Below are 21,293 nucleotides of genomic sequence, written 5' to 3' on the forward strand. Positions count from 1 at the left end.
GAGATTGGATGCACCTGTGCTTCTTTATGACACAGATTTAAAATGATTTTTTACATTTCAAAAAACCTTTTTTTCCTCTGTAGAGTCAGCTTTCACAAACACATTTTAATTTGACCACCTATAGTTTATTTGTGGCTGCATACTAATAATACATATCCACAAACACCAAGCTCTTAAACACAGATGAGCTGCATCTCCAGTCAGTTGTTGTTCTCCATCAGATGAACACTTTCATCTAATGCAGATTATGTTAATTACCATAAATGTTGTTTTTTTCTGATGTGATGCCTTTTTATCTTTTATTATATTATATTATATTATATTAAGCCGTATCTAAAACAGGTTACTGTATAACAGACTGTATGTAAGTGTGACAGGCCTGATCTTCTTGTATGCTGCGTTTGATTCAGTTATGATATTGTTTCGTTGTGTTTCTGCAGGCCATGTGCGATGGTGGTGCCAGATTTCGAGCTCATCTGTGAGATCATGCTGGTGGCCGAGGGTTTCCTTGAGGCTCGACTTCTGGCTAGAAAGTTCATCACTCTCTATCAGTTGTGCAAGGAGCTGCTCTCCAAACAGGTCTAGACGTCTCATACTATTGCTTCAATTAATTTAACAGCTATGTCACATAAAGGATTCGACTCGTTAAGCCAGAGCAGATTTCTCAGCCGTTTGTTTATCTGTCATTGGGATTTTATTTGATTGCGATGTTATGAGACTCCCAATTTCTTTCTAATAAAAATGTTGTCAATCCCACTATTGTACTGCTGCTACTCTATAAATAGTTTTTATGTACATCTGCTACAGACCGTAAAAGTGAGAAATCAAAGACTTTATAATTCACAGTGTTCCAGCTGCAGTAGCTGCATTGATTTTAAGTTTATCTCGTTGTTCTCTTCTCGTTCTCAGGATCATTTTTACTGGGAACATTCTTATTCATGATAGAAATGTGCTAAAACATTAAAAACATGCTAACTCATGCTAGCCATGTTGTAAACATGTTGTAAACATGGTATAATCATGTTAAAACATGCTAGCATCATGCTGAAAATGCTAAACCTATTAGAAACACGCTATCACAGTGCTAAACATACTAAAAATGCCAGCAACATGCAAATTCATGCTAGCCATGTATTGAACATGTTAGAAACATGCTAGCATAGTGTTAAACATACTAGCAACTCGTAAAAAATGTGAAACATGTCAGAAACATGCTAGATGCATGTTAAAAACATGTTAACAGCATGTAATGATAACGGATGTCTTAACGCATACTAGTAAATGCCAAATCATGTTAGCCATGTGAAAAATATGAGCTGTTTCTCATTTCATCATTAAGGATGTTTTATTTAAGAAAAGTAACCACCATAAAATCAATTGTTATTCCTTGTGAGATGTAAATTGATGTATTTTTATTTTATTTTAATTTTTTTTTATTTGCAATTCACTGGTTACTTTTCTTAAATGAGAATGCCCCAATGATGCATGCAACCTTCAAATGCGACGCCTGGAGGATGAAGTGAGATGCAGCTGTGCTAACAAAATGTAAGCATAATGTTAAAACATGCTATCAACATGTTAATTCATGTTAGCAATGTGGTAAAATATGTTTGCCATGTGGTAAAACATGGTAGAAACATTCTAGCAACATGTAAAATGATGTTTCCTGAGTGCTAAATCATACGACCAATATTATGTCAAGTCATTCTAGTAACGTAAAAAAAATGTTAGCACTGTGATAAATCATGCTATCAATGCTACAACATGGCAACAATGCCCTAAATCATGTTAGCAAATTGTTAAAACATGTTATAAGATGCTAGCGATGTGCTAAAGCATAGAAAAAACATGCTAGCTATGTGCTAAAACATTTTATTTTATTGACTTTCTCTGACTTCTAACTAAGGACTTCTAAATCCTTCAAACTATTTGAAGTTATTTTAAACTCTCAGTCCAGGCTTTGTCAAGCCAACATCCAAAGTTTGTCATCAAACTATTCTCATCTAGTTATTAGTCAGTGTGTAACAGCATTTCAGCTGCAGTAGCTGCACTGATTTGTGATTCCAATGGTTCTGTGATTAGACTCTGTGACTGATTCTCTCTCAGTCTCTCTCTCATTGTGTTCTCTTGTGTCTTCCTGTTTTAGGATCACTATGACTGGGGCCTGCGGGCCATTAAGTCAGTGCTGGTTGTGGCCGGGTCTCTGAAGAGAGGAGATCCGGGCAGAGCGGAGGATCAGGTGCTGATGAGAGCACTGAGAGACTTTAACGTCCCTAAGATCGTGACTGACGACATGCCTGTGTTTATGGGCCTGATTGGGGACCTGTTCCCAGCGCTTGACGTGCCCCGCAAACGGGACATGGACTTTGAGAAATTCGTCAAGCAGTCTGTGCTGGATCTCAAGCTGCAGGCTGAGGACAACTTTGTGCTGAAGGTGATCTACATACTGATATACTGATCTATCTGTATATTTATTTATTAAACTTTTAACTTCACTCTACATTGCATGATATCTTTTGATCCTCTTCATTTCGTAAAACTATATTGTTCCCCCTATTTCAAACTCAAGAATTCCCCGCTCCCGCTGAGTTGCATCTCATCATTGATGTCTGATTCATGAACTAATTGATTCTTTCTTAAGAACCTGCTGAATCAGTTAACAAATCACACTGAATGATTCATTCGCAAATCAGACTGATCAGATTGCAGCTGTTCTTGAGTCAACAACTCAAAGATTCAGTGATCTGTTCAAAAGTAAGCAAGTGGATGGCATTAAAAGTTACTAATGCCGAATTTTAGAATTGATTATTATAAATGAAATCTAGTGTGTTTGCAAATCATTCTTCTTAATGTTAACATTTTTTACCGTCACGTCTATACTTTTTTTTTAATATACTTATTTTCACCACAAATTTAGTTTTTCCTACTTTTTTAAATACTATATGGTATATTATTTCAAGCTCCAGGCTTTCCATCCTCACCGAGAAGCGAGAAACGGAGAAGCCGATCAGAATGCTTTGAGCACTGATGGGAAATTGCTGTCATTTCAGTCCGCTCTTATACTGTGTTCCAGACAGTCTGTCAGTTTGTGCGTTTTTTGGCACATTACTTACTCTGGTCCCTTTTGAAATTAGTATCGTTTGAGGAGAAACAAAACAATAATTTCAAAATTTACATCTTCAGACTAGTGATAACTATTGGCATCACGTAAGTTTGTGATTGACTGGCAGCCTCGAGGTTTGTCAGGACTCAAAGAATCAACGACTAAACCAGTCCCGTCCTGACCGATGCCATTCTAGAATTTTTTCTTCTTCAGGTCACACGTTGTCTTCCTTTTAGAGCTATAAACCTGCTGTTGTGTTTCAAGCAAATAGACATTAGTGTCAAAGCAGTCTGGAAGTGGATATATTGGACAAATCAAAGATAGCAGGAATTACAGTGTAATAGCGCCTCAGGTGTCGGAGCACAGCTCTAATTCTGAGCATTAGGATGAGCTCTGGATATCAGCCACTACGTTCAGCAGAGCCAGGGGAAATAAGTGCAATCTCACACAGGTCAAAGAGCCACAGAAACAACATAACAGCACTCCATCAGCAGAGGCCATCGCTCCACCGCGTGTTTAACCCCTTCACAGTGAGAGGAGAGACACAGGTCAGTGTGCTGCGGCCCATCTGACCATCCGCACTCTGATTGGTTGGAGGGCAGGTGCGAGAAGAGGAAGAGGCGCGTTCTTAAGTCTGACTTTAGCCACATCTCTAAAAGATATCAGATCAAAGCAGCAATCAGCAAACCCTTAGAGATGCCATAGCAGCGCTGAAGAGCCCGACGGGGAGCTGCATCAATGCCATTGATTGAACATGCCATCAGATCCAAGAGGAAAATCTCGCTCTTCTGCTGTGCTTGGCTCTCAGAGGGAAGCGGCTCACTGTAAAAATGTTTATCTTACCCCTAATGCTCCAGCAGTCATCTAATTGTGGTGTTTCAACCGCGGTAAAACTACAGTCTGTTTACTTATGTTGTAATGTGTGATTATGAAACACTCTGTAGTATGTCTGACAGAGTTTTGGCAGCTACCATATTTCCTAGAATAGAAGTCATGTTTATATCATCTGAAGTCTTATGAATATATAATACCCTTATCAAGCATGCATAATATAATTAACCAGAGAGTGTATTTCTGGGGTAAATTACATCTATTCTATGGTCCGCAATGTAATTTATTATAGAAATATGTTTCTTTTTAGTTTGTATAATTATTATAGCACCCAATATAGCACAATCTATATAAAAGTTTTATTACATTTAAAAAAGTTTATAAAGTTTTTTAAAACCATATGCTGCATATGTAACCCCTCTCTCCCGGGTCCTTACCGCCAAACCTGGGGGTGGTCTTGGCGCACCAATGTGTCCCTGAGCAAGACACTTAACCTCTAGTTGCTCCAGAGGCGTGTGACCTCTGACATATATAGCAATTGTAAGTCGCTTTGGATAAAAGTGTCAGCTAAAGGAATAAATGCAAATGCAAACCTCCATCTTGTTCCGAGTGGGTCTCTGGCATTGGGTCTCTAACAAGGAGGCTAAATGACCACAGCCACTAGCGCATCTCTTGAGATCAAGCGAGTGAGGTTTACCTGCACACCACCTACCCACTGGCCTCCGTTACACTTACCCCCTAAACCTAACTCCCATCCGGGTCACGGCACCAATGCAACCCCTCTCTCCCAAAACCCCTGTTCTTGTTCCTAGCGGGTCTCGAACCCAGGTCTCTGGCATGGGAGGCAGGCACACTATCAAGGAGGCTAAATGGTTTAACTGGTTAAAGGGTTTGTTTTTTTCTTTGTTTTTTTTTTATTTTGTGATAATTAATGACCTAGAGAGACTAGAGAATTGTATCTCGGGAATTTTATTCTTTGTTTTTTTTTTTTTTTTGGTTGAGCAAAAAGCCTAAGAGTAGTTCTCAAAAGTAGGTTTTTCACACAATCTCAAATATTTAACAAACAATTTGAATGACTGATGAAGAGGTGTTCAGAGTGAAACGATCTATCATATGATATGAATACGATGTTTATGTGTGCAAAGTTGCAAAATATTCAGTCGTTTACATGCTTGAAACATGTGATACCTACCACTAGTGGCTGATTTCTTTCAAATTCACACACTGACCGAGGGCTGTGAGTCAAACATACCCACTGAGGTCATTCTGTTTGGCCTCTGTTAACCTCAATATGATAGTTGCTAAAATTTCATTGGCTGATGGCATCCACATTTTTTTGAGATACAGACACATGCTCATAGACAGCCGTTGGACAGCCACTTTGGACACAGACACTGCATGTGAATTATCAAGTTAACAGAGGCATGGTTATATCCATTCTTAATTTTTTGTCCTTTTTTAGCACCACACAGTGGCCAGACACTGCAGTTTTATCTCATGTGACCTCAGATTGAGGTCTTACATATGCATATTAAGTTTGGTGTAAATATAAAAATTTCCGTTAGAGATAAAGCGTCGCCCAGCCTCTTTTTAGCAGTTTATTTGCGTAGGTTCCTCTGCATGTTCCTCTGGTTCCTTTTGATGTTCCTCCGTTTTTTATATTCCGTATAATTTATATTCACTCTGCAGAGAATTTTTCTGCAATGGTTTGGATCTGATTGGGTGAAAAACCTAGAACTAGTTTGCAAAAGTGTTTTTCAAAAACTTCAAAATAGCTTGATATAAGACACTTGTATCTATGACAAGCACTTTAGGAGTTATAGTGTGAACGACTTTGTATTTTAGATCTCTGTAGTGCCCATGTTAGGCCAATCTGGGCAAGCCTTGGTGATGTTGTGGACTAACTGTGATCTCTGAAAATCTTAACAATTATAATAGGATGTCAGGGCAACGTGCTTGAACCCCTAATTATTTCATTATTTTTTATCAACTTTTATCTACTACTGAAAAAACTATATGTCAGGAACAACCAGTTAGAAACATGAGTGATTCTCAGTCTCACCATGAGTATGATTCACTAAATACAGTATTGAATTGTAATCTTTCATTAGTAGTATTGAGTCTTCACTGTAGGAAATGTGCATGCAGTAATTAAAACAATACCACAGTGACAGACTGTCCGCTCCTCCAGGACTGCAGATGCACCCGGTCCGTTCCCAAAACTGAACTCACACACAGCTTCACTGTCTGCCTGTTTGCCAGAGGTGCCATTAAACAGCACAGGGAAGAGACTTCTCAAAGTTTTTGTTGTTTATGTTTTAAAATGTTTGGCGTGAAGTCACAGCGGTGCTAAAAACCACTAGATACTTTGACAGGCCAGATCTGCTGAAACTGCTTTTAGCCAGCCCTGCTAGTTTGTCTCTTCTGTTTGTGCTTTATAGCAGAAACACAGAAGCGGTCGTGTTCTGAATGTGATGTGTGTCTGTGCTTCAGGTGGTCCAGCTGGAGGAGCTGCTGGCCGTCCGTCACTCTGTGTTCGTGGTGGGAAATGCCGGCACCGGCAAATCCCAGGTCCTCAAGTCTCTCCACAAGACATATCAGAATATGAAGCGAAGGGCCATGTGGGCCGACCTCAACCCCAAAGCAGTCACCAATGACGAGCTGTTCGGCATTATAAACCCGGCCACGCGCGAGTGGAAGGATGGTGAGGGCCGCTGCCGTTTCCAGCGCTTTCATCACAGCCCAGTGCCAGACTCAACACATGTGCTTTTCCCCCGCAGGCCTGTTTTCTAATATCATGCGTGAGCTGGCCAACATCAGTCATACCGGGCCCAAGTGGATTGTCCTGGATGGTGATATCGATCCGATGTGGATTGAGTCGCTGAACACAGTAATGGATGATAACAAGGTAAAACCGAGACAGCCAGAACTCTAGCTCAATATCAGCTATCGCACGCAGCATTCAGATATCTTTATGAAACCAGCCTCACCTTTATGTAACCTTTTGCTGAGATGACACGTGTGTGTGTGTGTGTGTGGGTGTTTGTGTGGGTGTGTCTAGGTGCTGACACTGGCCAGTAATGAGAGGATTCCTCTGAACCCAAGCATGAGGCTGGTGTTTGAGATCAGTCACCTCCGCACCGCCACTCCAGCCACCGTCTCCAGAGCCGGTTAGTGCTCACTCTAACTAAATAACTGACTAACATTAATTATTTTTTTTTTTTTTTTTACAAAAAAACTCTGTTTAATGTATTATAGTGTTGCATGGGTACTAATCAGACACAGTCATCTAAATATCCACTCTTATATGCCATATGGAGCATTAGGAATCAGATATTTAATAAAATTATTCACAGACTTGCATGCTTTTTTTTGGGTGGTGATGAAATATACAAAATAATATAATATTATATAATATATAATATTAGTTTTAGTTAATTAGGTAATTTGTATGTTTTTTTTGTGGTATTCAGTGTACAGGGTTACAATTCAGTGTAATATGTTCAAATGTTATATGTATATAATATATAATTTATAATTATTATTTTTATTGTTAATTTTTGGCAGACACTTTTTTGCTTTTTATTGCTAGCACCATTCTCTACTATTTGAACTACTGGAATTTTTTTTTTTTTTTGTTACTGTAATTGAGATCTGAGCATAGTTATAGCTAAAATGTAGTAACGTACAGTTAATTGAAGCAAACTACTTTTAAAAGAGTAGCTTGACTTTGCAGTCAAACAATCACCTCAGTTTGAAGCTACAAATTAAAGACTAAAATTTAGTTAAAAACTACAGCTTAAGTATCTTGTACAACATTTCCTAGTCTCTATCACACTGAGCCAATAAATAACACCCTGAATGAGAATTATTGTACTGATGTGTCTTCAAACAGGTATTTTGTACATCAACCCTGCGGATTTAGGCTGGAATCCTCCCGTGTCCAGCTGGATCGACGGGAGGGAAGTCCAGTCGGAGAAAGCCAATCTGACCATTCTGTTTGACAAGTACCTCCCATCATGCCTCGACACGCTCAGATCAAGGTAGAGTCATGAATGATTCTTGTCGTGACCATATCCATCATTAAAAATCATGTGCTATTTCTGAATTCTGATCGTAAACACTTGGCTCATTAATATGAATTCTAAGTCCCATAAGGGGAAGTTCTAAGATTAAGCAATGTCAGCATGAACTAATTAATATTCATGAACTTTCTATGTGCTTCATGCAGCCTCTGCACTGAGATGCTGTCACAGTTTTTATTCACTTTTATTATTTTAGTACATCAAGTTGAACTACATTTAACCTACTGTATATGAATGATGTTGCCAACTAGCTAAAATAATTTAACTAGATTTTATGGTTTTAGTTTTAATTAACTATAATAACGCTTCAAATATTTTTTATGTAAACCAAACCTAAATTAACATGACCAGAGAGGAAATGCACAAACAAAAACCAGTCCAAGTCAGTCCAGCTCAGTTTACTCTACAGTCATGTTACAGCCGCAGAAACACAGTCAAGAAATGTCCCTCAGTGTTATCCAAACACTTTCCTCCTCATTCAGAAGATATTGATTGACCTGCTGGTGCGTGAGTTTGTCCTCTCTTTACAGTACGACACCGCCAAACTCATCAGTCAGTATTTATTCACCGAAGTCAGTTTTAATTTGATTTCGAAGAACTCTTTCTGTCTTTGTGAGGGTGAATAAATTTCAGCTTCAGGAAAGGCAGCTAGAGCCAAATGTGTATTTAGAAATGTAAATCTGGTGTGTGTGTGCTGCTTTCTGTCCTGCTCCAGATTTAAGAAGATCATCCCGATTCCTGAACAGAGTATGGTCCAGATGCTCTGCTTCCTCCTGGAATGTCTCCTGATCCCAGAACACACCCCTCCAGACAGCCATAAGGATCTCTACGAGCTCTATTTTGTCTTTGCAGCCGTCTGGGCCTTCGGAGGAACCATGTTCCAGGATCAGGTGAATGTGATGTGACTAAACTACTGACTGAGCTTTAAAGTCACACACACAAACTACTGTGTATTCTCATTTCCACATGATTTCATCATGAATAATGGCTGTTTTTGTAATGTGTGTGTGTGTGTGTGTTTCGCTGCAGCTGGTGGATTACAGGGTGGAGTTCAGTAAGTGGTGGGTGACAGAGTTTAAAACCGTGAAGTTTCCTGCTCAAGGAACCGTATTTGATTACTACATCGATCCTGAAAGCAAAAAATTTGAGCCCTGGTCAAAAATGATTCCCAAATTTGTGATGGATCCTGACATCCCTCTTCAGGTGGGTACTGATGTGTTAATAAACCATCTAATTTAATTTACGCATATAGTTTGCCACAGTACACCTGCAGAAGTAATTATTATAAATGTGTCAGGGAAAAACAGTAAGGAGACTCCATTAACATTTTAATAATTAATTGATAAACTAGTGCTTTGTTGTTTTCGGTCTAAGAAATGAAGTCAGCGACACTGACTCATCATCTCCACAGTAGTGATGCGCCTGTATGCAAGTTTCATACAGATTACATAATCTGAGAATATTTGTTTTACATTTGAATTGGTTCATTTGAAAGTAGACATTTCGTTCCCTATAGATATATTTTATAGTGTGTCTGTAAAGCAAAGATATATACAGAGTTTCGTGCTCAAGTTCACAGATAGTGAGACGGCAGAAAGCACATCCTGTTTGTGTTCATTATTTTACAAAAGCGCAAAGTTTTGTGGTTATTGTGAGTGCACACAAATAAACATAGAATCTTTACAGATTTAAAAGATATGGACTACCTGACGTCTAAGTGACTAAAAAATTTTTGATCGAACAAGCCACTTCTGGTCGACTATTAGGGGGCAGCCCTACAGGTTAACAAGCTTTCTTAAATGGTTTTGGTTTTATTTTCTAATTAGATTTTAAATAGATGTAATTATCCATCCTTCCATTCCATATTTTTATACATAACTGTAACATACTGAATTAATTATTTCTGCCTATTTATTTATTTGTCTCAATTTGTCTACTGTCTGCGATGTTTTTTATCTTGTGACGCACAGTTCTTGCCTTATGCAGAAATGATGATGTACAAATGATGCTCCTTAGAATTTGGCAACATCAAGTGATCTTGAATCTGGCTCACAATGCTGCATACACAAGCAGCTCATGATGGCCCCACATCAGTGGTCATCTCTGAAAGTTGTTGAGTTGTGAAGGTCATTGTGTTTGTGTACTGCAGGCCTGCCTGGTCCACACCACAGAGACCATCCGTGTGCGCTACTTCATGGACCGTCTGTTGGAGAGGAGGCGTCCGGTCATGCTGGTGGGCAACGCCGGCACCGGAAAGTCTGTTCTGGTGGGAGACAAACTGGGTTCTTTAGACCCGGAGAAATACGTCATCAAAAACGTACCCTTCAACTACTACACCACATCAGCCATGTTACAGGGTGTGTGTGTGTTTTCAGAAACATGATGTCTCTGCTTTCTTCCATTAGACCCTGAATGCAGAAGTGCAACTTCAAGCCCTTTTGACAGTGACAGATTCTTGTGATCTGAAGCAAACATTCCTCCCAGCATCAGCTGTTTTTGTGCCGTTGTCCTTCGATGTTTTTGCAATCTGTTGGTTTGATATTTATGTCTCTGCAGCATGTTTAGCCATGTGTCCATTCAATCACTCATACGCATTACAGTCATAATCACATACTTTAGCCTTAGTTTATTAATACATATGCTTTAGTATAATTAAAGAGTAGGGTGCCAAATAAGGCCTGGAATTGTAAAAAAAAAATGTGTATATATATATATATATATATATATATTAACATTATTATATATATATATTAACATTATTTTCAGGAGAAATTCACATTATATAGTAATTATTTAATAGCTATTTCATTTTTCTTATTTTATATGAATTTTGCAATCTGTTTTGAACTTAGTTTTGATGTTTATATGGTGATTGCTAGAGAAAAAAATATATAATATCCATTAAAACGCATGTAATAATACAAAGTTGAAATAGCTTTTGCACACTGAGCTAAATATCATTTCAACAGACTGTTAAAAATATGACCTGTCAAAACCAGTTTTTATGTGCTGATACAGACATTAAATGATAATATTGTTAGATATTGCTTTCTAAAACATATCTAATAGTCAAATTTGGAGCCATCCTATTTTTCATGCACTGCCGTTTTCTTGTTAAGTTTCTTCACGTTGATGAGACTTCGTCTATGAAACCAATTAGCTTCATGTAATTGTGTTTGTTAAATCTGTGCTCACAAAGCATTTGAGAAACGAGCGTCTTCCCTGCAGCTGTTTTAGAGAAACCCTTGGAGAAGAAGGCAGGAAGGAACTATGGGCCGCCGGGTAGCAAGCGCCTCATCTACTTCATCGATGACATGAACATGCCGGAGGTGGACGCGTACGGGACAGTGCAGCCGCACACGATGATCCGCCAGCACATGGACTACAGCCACTGGTACGCAGCGTCATATATCACACGATCTGACACAGACACACTTGTTATGATGTTGTGGATCGTTTAATAATTGCTACATTCATGGCTTTGGTTACATGAGTATTGTATGTTGTTATCCAGCATACAATTAGGTCCATATATATTTGGACACAGGCACAATATTTATCATTTAAGCTGCTGACCAAAACATATTCAAGTTACAGTTATATAATGGATTCTAAACAAAATATAAAAAAATGAATTTTCATTTATTTGTTCAATTACATTTGAGCCCCTAAGCATTTTATGTTATATTTTTGTTCAACCCTTTGAATTAAAGCTTAAAGTTTGCACTTTAATTTCATTTTTATTCTATTCTTCTGGTGGCATACAGAGCCAGTGTCAGTGTCCAAATGTATGTGTTTGAGATGGTCCTGTTGCAGGCGTCTCTGGTGTGTCTGTTAGATCTGAGATGAGCTGAGAGCAGCTGAAGTCAGTGTATCTGTGGGCCGCAGTGGCTTTAGCGCAGACGCGCCGCGCATACAGATCGTGTTTGTGTGTGACTGATGAACACCGTGTCCTCTCAGGTACGACAGGAGCAAGCTGCAGCTGAAGGAGATTCACAATGTGCAGTACGTGTCCTGCATGAACCCGACGGCCGGCAGCTTCACCATCAACCCTCGCCTCCAGGTACTGATATCAGAGAGACTCTACAGCACAGTCTGTCTGACACAGAGCTCGCTGTCACTACATTTGTTTGTTTCGCTATAACTTCCGTTGATTTTCTATCAGGTTAATGATCACCTAACCCCACCCCTAAACTTAGCCATCACAGACACATATGTAAAACACTAGATTTACATCAACTATGTTTTGCCTGATTTATATACCTTTAGTATAAGTAAATCGTCCTCATTACTGGTTGGTCAGAGTATTTTACAATATAATGTAAGGCGTATGATACATGGGGTAACTTTTTGAGCAATGTTGCTTGGGCATTTTCCCACTGAGAATGGGTAACAGATTTCTGTCTGGATACTTTAGATCAGTCGTGAGCCCTGTGTCTCAGCTAGTTACCCACTGACGGCAACTAGACATGTTATGCATGGTAATGCATATATCACAGTAATGAATATGCACAATATTGTTATGGTATCGTGTATCATCAGCCTAAGTGAAGACATTTGGTCCTCACAAGTACAGTCACACACACACACACACACACTACTGTTTAGAAGATCATTTAAAAACTATACTGTTAGATTTAGATGCATTTTACACTACTGATCTATTTTTTTAATATGTTTATTCAGCATTGATACATTATATTGATTAAAACATTATTTATGACAAAGAAAAATGATATTACAAATAAATGTTGTTCTTTTAAACTTTCAGTTCATCAAAGAATACTGAAAAACATTAATAAAAACTATCACCGTTTCCATAAAAATATTCAGCAGCTGAAATATCTTCAACATTGATAATAATCAGAATTTTTTTTGAGCAGCAAATCAGCATATTAGAATGATTTCTGAAGATCATGTGACACTGAAGACTTGAAAATTCAGCTTTGATCACAGGAATAAAACATATTTGACAGTATATATATATATATATATATATATATATATATATAAAAGCTATTTTAAACTGTAACTGTAAAAAAAGTAAAAAAAAAAAAAAAAAAAAAACCCACTTTATTTTCCATATAATGCACATTATTGTTTCTCCTCTATGCCCTGCTTTTCTGAAACGCGTTCTGAAATTTTACAAAAATCACGTTCTGAAAAAGCAAGCTCTGATTGGCCAGCTACCTCATCCAAACTTGTACAAGTGTCTTTCTTCTGCTGAACACATATTTTGAGAATGTTGAGAATCAGACATGACAATGATAATTGTATTTTGTATGATATAATATGAGCTGTTGAAACGCAAGCGTGTGGTTTAATGTGAAGCTGTTGAACGACTGGTTTATTTCAGAGGCATTTCTCAGTGTTTGCGCTCTCGTTTCCCGGTGTGGACGCTCTGAACACCATCTACTGCAGCATCTTGAGTCAGCATCTGCGCGGCGAGGGATTCCCAGCCATTCTGCAGAAGAGCTGCTCTCAGCTGGTCCAGCTGGCCCTGGCCTTCCATCAGCGCATCACCGCAACTTTCCTGCCCACCGCCATCAAGTTCCACTACATCTTCAACCTGCGCGACCTCTCCAACATATTCCAGGTACTCCCATCACACTCCAGTAGACTCCAGTTGGGATCTTTCCATGATAAACTAAACATTAATCCTGGCAATCAGTGTGAGGAAATGACTTACCTGCTGTTCCGTCTCGCTCTTTTCAGCTAGAGAAAGTTTTATAATCTGGTCTGTGTCTAATATTCATTTTAATACAAGTCATGAGCTCTGAGTTTGATGAGAATGATTCCTTTCTATCACTTTGAGATGAGATGCAGATTGATTAACTCTAGAACAGGTCATGAAATAGTGCTGTCATAAAGCCACCTACTGTATCAGTGTTTCTCTTTGCAGTCAGAAATGAATAATTAATTCACCCATGGATTTTTTTTTCCATGTGCACATTCTGACAAAGGCATAAAATGACTTATAAAATGGATTTGTTCTTCTAACTTGCAGACACGCTTGTGGTCACATTTAAATCCACTCCATTCTCAACCCAGTTAAGGAAGTCAACATCATTATCCAGATGCATAAACAGTTCAGTCCTTCAACCTTTTAAGTGCGGCTCTGCTGTCCCAGTTCTTGTTATTGTGCTGGATTAGACCTTTGGATTTCATTGTTTTAAAACAGCTTTACTGAGCCCCGTTTCCTCGCTTTAGCAATGATGAAAGCTGGAAAAGAAGAGAATAGCCTCAGAAGCTCCACTCATTGTTGTGGCTGCAGTCGGAGTAATGAAGCGAAATGAGAGTGGGAGAAAGGAGCAGATGAGACGCAGCTGAAGGAACATTTGAAGTGCGGCCCTTAGTTCTGCCTTACTAATTCAGCTCACAGTTCAGCTGCCAGAGGACAGAGACACACCACTGCCTCACAGCAGATCTCACGACACGTTCCCTCTGAGCTTTCCATAAGGCTCCGTCTGCAGCTCTGTCTTGACTGCATGTTCAGTGTTTCTGTTCAATCTAGACAGCGGCGATTGCTGGTTATTTCTCGGACCTCTTTAATTGGTTGGCGATACAGACTATTAAAAGTCTCCTGTTACACCGAGAGGGCCCCAAAGGCGCAATCTTATCCAATTTGTTTTTGTGAACTCTTTAAAAAAAATTAAAAGGCAGCCTGTTTGCCCCACAGCCAGGAAATAGTTTCCCATTTGAAAAAAGTTTGGTCTTTTTTCAGATGCTGCCGGTAGGTACTTCATTTCAGCGTGGTGATTGACGTGAATACATTAATTTATAGCCCGGGTGTGAAGAAATTCTGGGATAATTAGGCTCTGTTGAGGACTGGATGGGAAGCACTGCCGTATGTCATCAGAACGAAGTTCCTCAGGCGCTGTCCGGCCGTGACTGGACCTGTATCTCACTGAGCAGTGATGGGCCATCGGTTTGATTTATTTGTTTTCAAAGGAGGCTCATCTCTGTGGAAATGGCGTCTGAAGAGCTGTGTGTGCAACTGAGATTCACTGCAGTGCAGGAGTGCAGAATAATGAACAGCAGCAGCAGGTTCAGCTTTATGGAGCATTTACAGCTTTAGAATTTAATCAATTCTGAATCTGAATTGGGGTGTTTTGGGTAGTTTTCCTCTCCGACTTTTTTTAATAATTAAATGAACTTTTTTATTTTTGTTCTATGTCTTGTTGGCAACTTTGTCTGAAGAAAAACCTATTTTAAATGTTAAAAGCCTACTATGTATGGATTTCATACTCTTATCCCAGACTTTAAGTCGTGGAAACTGTTTAAACAAAGAGTGATTTACAATAATACGTGTATATATAAGTAAGTAAGTACATTTAAAATAAAATAATACATTTAAGACAAACAAACAGTTTTGTATAGTATATATTCACAGTATATTTTGTGAAATCTTTTATATCAATCTTTACAAAAATTACAACAGGAAACCATTTGTTTATATATGTGTCATTTATATTATTTTTACATTTTTACATTTACACTGCAACCACAGAGTGTGATGAAATGCTGAAGTGATGAATTTTACATGTGGAAATGTGGTTCAGACAAAGTTAAAGATTGGGAATGTGCAACGTTCGTTTTAAAGGTTGTTTATATTCTGATGAAACATCCAGCGTTGGCGAGTAGATTCAGAAATTTATGGATTGCAGATTTGCTGGACGGTCGATTAGAATCCAATAGACATGTCTAAAATAGACATGTTTATTGCAGTTTTATTGATTGTTAGTTTGATTTAGAACTTATATACTTTGTTTTGAGAGCTTTTATGTAGCTTTACCAGAGGAAGAAAGCATCTGAACGTGGTGTGTTCAGACAGGTCTGTGCTAGAATAAAGCTCATTCTCCAGTGATGAAGAGCTGTAGCAAAGTCAGAGGAGCTCCAGAATGTCCGAATAAAAGCTGAGGACAAATCAGACAGATGCTCGTTGTATATCCAGCCTTAGACACTCTTTGGAGCGGTGCATGGACTCTGGATCACACCTCACAGCCGAGAGGCTGTTTTATCTTTCCTCCTGATGGTTAATCAATATGAATTTGAGTTCTGGATCAAACCAGATGATGCTTTCAGGGATCCATTCGAGCATGCAGAATGACTACTGGTCTTACCCAAGGTTCCCAGGTCAATTTTTGGATCAATCTTCTTATTTAGGACATTGATGATTGTGTCTCGGTCACTTTTAAAGACATGTAGCAGTGCTGTGTTCTGTAGTACATTGACACAAAGGATGATGAAATTTAAAAACTACGCCTGTTCTGGTGCCTAAAATCCCTCTTAGTCTCTTTAGACGATGGTAGAGTTTAAAGTGGTCCAATATATGGTATTAGATGGATCAGTTGTAGTTCTTTCCCAAAATCACTGGTGGTCAGAAATCAATGGCTTGTTCTTCTCTCTTTACACTCCAACAGTTCAGTGTTTTTGAGCATCTTTCCCCGTTGAATTGTTATGATATCTGCTTTTGTTTTATTGCTTTGCCACTGAGGAGTTTGACGTTTGAAATGTCTGGAGAAACGCTAACCCTGTTATTGCGGTTTGTCCGTTTGATTTCAGGGCATCCTGTTTTGCACCAGCGAGTGTCTGAAGACTCCCCAGGACCTGGTGAAGATCTACCTCCACGAGTCCAACCGGGTTTACCGCGACAAGATGGTGGAAGACAGAGATTTTGAAATCTTTGACAAGCTGCAGTCAGAAACGGTGAAAAAGTTCTACGAGGTGAGTTTGTTTGACTGGAAAGACTCATTAAAGGCCAATGCTAATCAGAGCAAAACCCTGCCAGTCCAGCAAAATGGGGAAAAAAATGATTTCTGGTGTTTTTCTCTCCTCCTGAGGCTCATGATGAACACTCTACAGGAAAGTGAAGGAGAGAACTCATACTTTCCCTTTTCACTTCTGCTCACCTTTAAAGGAATATCTAATCACCTGACATACATGTGTTGACAACACATGAAATACACAGATTTCCATTGGTTTTGGAGAGGGAAAAGTCTCCAACCCCTATGAATTCTCAGGGTGGCGATCGTTTGATTTACATGAGCTCCCTCCCAAGGCAGAAGCGCTCAACCTTAGTTATTCACCTTTTAATATTTCATGAAGTTGTAAGGCCTTTTTTTTATTCCCACCAGGATATGGAGGAGACCCTAGAGGAGACCAGGGCCATGAATATGTACTGTCATTTCGCCACGGGCATCGGTGAACCCAAATACATGGCAGTGCAGTCCTGGGGGAGCCTGAACAAGACCCTGCTGGAAGCTCTTGACAGCTACAACGAAGTCAACGCGGCTATAAACCTTGTTCTGTTCGAGGATGCCATGTCTCATATGTAAGAAAGCCTGAAAGAGCTTCTGCTGATGGATTAACATCTTGGCACTACTTTAGACTGTGTAACGTACAGTACACCATAAAACAGTGCTGGATCAGTTACGATAGTGTACTACTGTATACAGCAAAACATTTACATTTAGCAGAAGCTTTTATCCAAAGCGATGTACAAATGAGTACAATGGAAGCAATCAAAATCAACAAAAGAGCAATGATATATAAGGGCTATAACAAGTCTCAGTTAGCTTAATGCAGTACATGTAGCATGGGCTTTTATTTATTAATATAATAAATAAAATGAAACAGATAGAATAGAAAAAGAATAGAGCAAGCTAGTGTTAGAGGTCTTTTTTGCTTTTGTTAATTGTATAATAAATGAAAAGAAAACAGGTAGAATAGAAAAAGATTAGAAAGCTAGTTAGTTTCAAAACATGCTAAAACCCCCTAAGAAAGTTTGATATCAGCTTGACGAAAGTTATTATGTTTCTATAAATTTGCCCTTTTTAATTCACACTCAAACACATTTCGATGGACCTCTTTTTTGCGCGTCTAGTGCTGTTTTTAAACAGACTTAAACTCTATTTATGGTGGCACTTCTATTTTTGCATGTGTTTACTTCAGATTTCTTTAGAGGGAAATATTATTTTTTCCTACTTTTACCCAAAATAGGTTGCTGACAATGTGTAAATAAATAAATGAAAACATTCTGAATAAAATTAATTTGATTTAATTAGGATGTATTAAATGTTAAAACGTCCTTAAAACCAATTAACTGACTAGCAACCCACCAACGAATTGATTGTTTTATTATGTCTGTGCAGTTTTGCATCAGACCAAATCACCGGGGATATTTGGTTTTGTCGCGATTTTAAACTGTACTGACCAAATAATAAATAAATCCGCTTTCAGATTTGTGTTAAAATAAGTCTTCATTCCAGTAAATTTTGCTGTTATTGGATTGCCCTGCTATGTTAAAATCACACACTATATAATAAATACTATCCATTGATAAACCAGTAAGCTAATGTTAGTGGTTGATTTTTCAGGACTTTTCTTGGAGCTAGGCATTACTCAGCAGGATGAAGTTTGGTTCTTCCTCCGCATGACTCTGTTTGATCTCCTTAACCCTTCTGACCTTCGTCTCTCCTGCTTCAGCTGCCGTATCAATCGGATCCTGGAGTCTCCGCGGGGAAATGCTCTGCTGGTCGGGGTGGGCGGCAGCGGGAAGCAGAGCCTGACCAGGCTGGCGGCGTTCATCAGCTCCCTGGAGGTCTTTCAGATCACTCTGAAGAAAGGATACGGCATCCCTGATCTCAAGGTGAGCTCCGTTTATTAGCCTGAACCAAAACAAAATATGCTTGCAGAGCGGCTTCCATTGCTCTGAATCTCACCGAGTCTCCACTGAAACCGCTTGCTATTTGCCCTATCAAATATTCATTGAAATGCTCCTCGCCAGAGTATAGATCACCTTGCTTCAAATTCACACTCTGCCCTGCAAAAGTCTGAAAAAATATTGGAATATTATGCAATTACCAGAGGAGCTCTTGAGCACAATATGAGATTGCAGAGCTCATCTGCCTTCATGCCTGTAATGTTTCATCTCTTAGCGTTCTGCTGGGACTGTTCCAGGACGAGGAGCTCATGGCGTACAACTGTTGTTTTGTGTATTTTTAGACCGATCTGGGCGCGTTGTACGTTAAAGCTGGTGTGAAGAATATTGGCACGGTGCTCCTCATGACAGATGCCCAGGTCGCAGATGAGAAGTTCCTCGTGTTGGTGAATGACCTTTTAGCATCTGGTAAGCTTTGCTGTGTGTCTGTGCCCACTGGCATCACGTAGAGCTCGCTTTCTCTGCCAGATGATATGCATGGGGTATATTTGTGATAATATGGCTGGAAATATGAAGGAAATATAAGACTGAGTCATTAGACTACTTTCACCTTCCTTCCTTGAAGGAGATTGGTTCAACAGTGTCTCTGATTTACACTTCAATATATATATTTTAAAATTAATTACTGTGAATCATTGTTTCAAAAAATCAATTCAATGGTTAATTTGAATCATATGAAAATGTTCACTGTTAACAATAGCTTCTCTGTATGTTAGTAAAAGAAAAAAAGGTATTCAATAGAAATATATTATCATCATTTATTATTAACAACAACAACAAAAATAATAATAAAAATAAAATATTAAATTGTTGATGATGATTAATGTTTTTTTTAACTAATGAGATTTATTTTTTATTTTAGTAAGCAGTTGTCATTTGTATTAATGTATTCCTCATTTTAAATAATTAAATATGAATTCAATGATTTGTTTGAATCTTCACTGTTCAATTAACTGCTTCAGTAGCCTGATTGTATGTTTTTAAAAAAAGGTATAATAAAATATTTACAGCATTATTTTTAAAAGTTAACAACAACAAACAACAGTATTAATAACTATATTAAAATTATGATGATACAATGAATATTATTAATATGCATATTTGTTACCAATGTATTTCATTTTAGCAAATGATTACTGTATGTAGGTAATTATTGCTTTTTAAATAATATATTGATCCATGTATTGTCCATCTTGTGAAAAATTGTGTGAAAAACTGTGTGAAAATTGTGTTTTTTTTACTGTACTTGCTTTACACATTTTGAATCTAAATGTCACAGAGAATATTTGGTTGAAAAAATGGTTTGTTAATTCAAATCACCCACTTAAATAATTTCTAAGTATGAAGTATGATTGTTTTAGCTATATTTCCCAGGTCTACAGCCTAAATCATGGCCTACTGTCATTTTTCAGAGTGTTTTATTATTTTCCTATGGTCTACGGCATATTTATAATGCCGTTGGCTTTTTCCATCTTTCAGAGTGCTGTATTATTCCTTTGTAAGACTGATATCATGCTCTCAGATGTTGCCAGTATCTGTCTCGCTGCTCTGTGTCCATTATCATCGTTTTGTCTTCATCACAGGTGAAATCCCAGACCTCTTCCCTGATGATGAGGTGGAGAACATCATCGGTTCTTTAAGGAATGAAGTGCGTGGCCAGGGTCTGATGGACACTAGGGAGAACTGCTGGAAGTTCTTCATCGACCGTGTCCGTAGGCAACTCAAAGTACGTGAGCAGGAGTGATTCATGAAGCCATTATACTCCCACAGCCTGTGAGAAAGATTAGGCTCCGAACTGCCTCTGTAAAGCTTCACACACCGAGTCTCAGCTTTCACAATGAGACCAGATCAACACAAACAGAGAGGCGGTCTGTCTGAGGGCTGGTTCTGATGAACAGATGGATGAATGGATGGGTGGATGGATGGATGACTAGATGGGCGGATAGATGGATGGTTAAATGGATGGATGAATGAATTCTGCTGATCATCAATCATAACTCCAAGGTTTCTGGCTGTTTTAAATGCTGGAGAGTGTTTAACCAACACTGATGTTGTCCTACAGGTGGCGCTGTGTTTCTCTCCAGTGGGCAGTAAGCTGAGGGTACGCAGCAGGAAGTTTCCTGCGGTGGTCAACTGCACCGCCATCGATTGGTTCCACGAGTGGCCACAGGAGGCGCTAGAGTCGGTCAGCCTGAGGTTCCTGCAGGACGTGGAGCATGTCCAGGTGAGACGACAATCAACTCAGAAACAAAACATCTTCATCAAATCGTTTTATCATGATTCACTCAATCCAGAGCACTAAAGGTCTCAGTTGGTTAGACAGATGCACCTCTCAGACCGCAATAATGCGTCTCAATGTCATCTAATATATTCAAGAGAAAATGCAGAGTGTGATTATATATTTTTTTTTTTTTCTGAGGTGCCTCAAGTCATGAAGAACATAATTAGATTGGCCAAGCACTGTGCAGTCAGTTTCTGCATTATATTTCAAGGGGAAATTAAACAGCTGTGACGACTCAGTAGTATGAAATTTCAGGCAATATTCTGGTAA

General features: G+C 38.7%; 1 protein-coding gene across 1 annotated transcript in view; it reads left to right on the top strand.

Moving 5' to 3' along the window:
- dnah9 (dynein, axonemal, heavy chain 9) overlaps nucleotides 1-21,293 on the top strand; it is a 105,773-nt gene that overhangs the window by 41,533 nt on the left and 42,947 nt on the right. The window contains exons 30-47 of the mRNA XM_059531710.1: nucleotides 441-579; nucleotides 2,147-2,434; nucleotides 6,428-6,638; nucleotides 6,715-6,842; nucleotides 6,996-7,104; nucleotides 7,830-7,977; nucleotides 8,735-8,909; nucleotides 9,049-9,222; nucleotides 10,169-10,376; nucleotides 11,248-11,413; nucleotides 11,980-12,082; nucleotides 13,376-13,615; nucleotides 16,585-16,746; nucleotides 17,157-17,353; nucleotides 18,508-18,670; nucleotides 19,027-19,150; nucleotides 20,326-20,468; nucleotides 20,805-20,966. Coding sequence (XP_059387693.1) covers nucleotides 441-579; nucleotides 2,147-2,434; nucleotides 6,428-6,638; nucleotides 6,715-6,842; nucleotides 6,996-7,104; nucleotides 7,830-7,977; nucleotides 8,735-8,909; nucleotides 9,049-9,222; nucleotides 10,169-10,376; nucleotides 11,248-11,413; nucleotides 11,980-12,082; nucleotides 13,376-13,615; nucleotides 16,585-16,746; nucleotides 17,157-17,353; nucleotides 18,508-18,670; nucleotides 19,027-19,150; nucleotides 20,326-20,468; nucleotides 20,805-20,966 — 3,040 coding nt within the window. The remainder of the gene's footprint in view (nucleotides 1-440; nucleotides 580-2,146; nucleotides 2,435-6,427; nucleotides 6,639-6,714; nucleotides 6,843-6,995; nucleotides 7,105-7,829; nucleotides 7,978-8,734; nucleotides 8,910-9,048; nucleotides 9,223-10,168; nucleotides 10,377-11,247; nucleotides 11,414-11,979; nucleotides 12,083-13,375; nucleotides 13,616-16,584; nucleotides 16,747-17,156; nucleotides 17,354-18,507; nucleotides 18,671-19,026; nucleotides 19,151-20,325; nucleotides 20,469-20,804; nucleotides 20,967-21,293) is intronic.

Source organism: Carassius carassius, chromosome 40, assembly GCF_963082965.1.
Source record: "Carassius carassius chromosome 40, fCarCar2.1, whole genome shotgun sequence".
In the NCBI taxonomy this organism is placed as follows: Eukaryota; Metazoa; Chordata; class Actinopteri; order Cypriniformes; family Cyprinidae; genus Carassius; species Carassius carassius.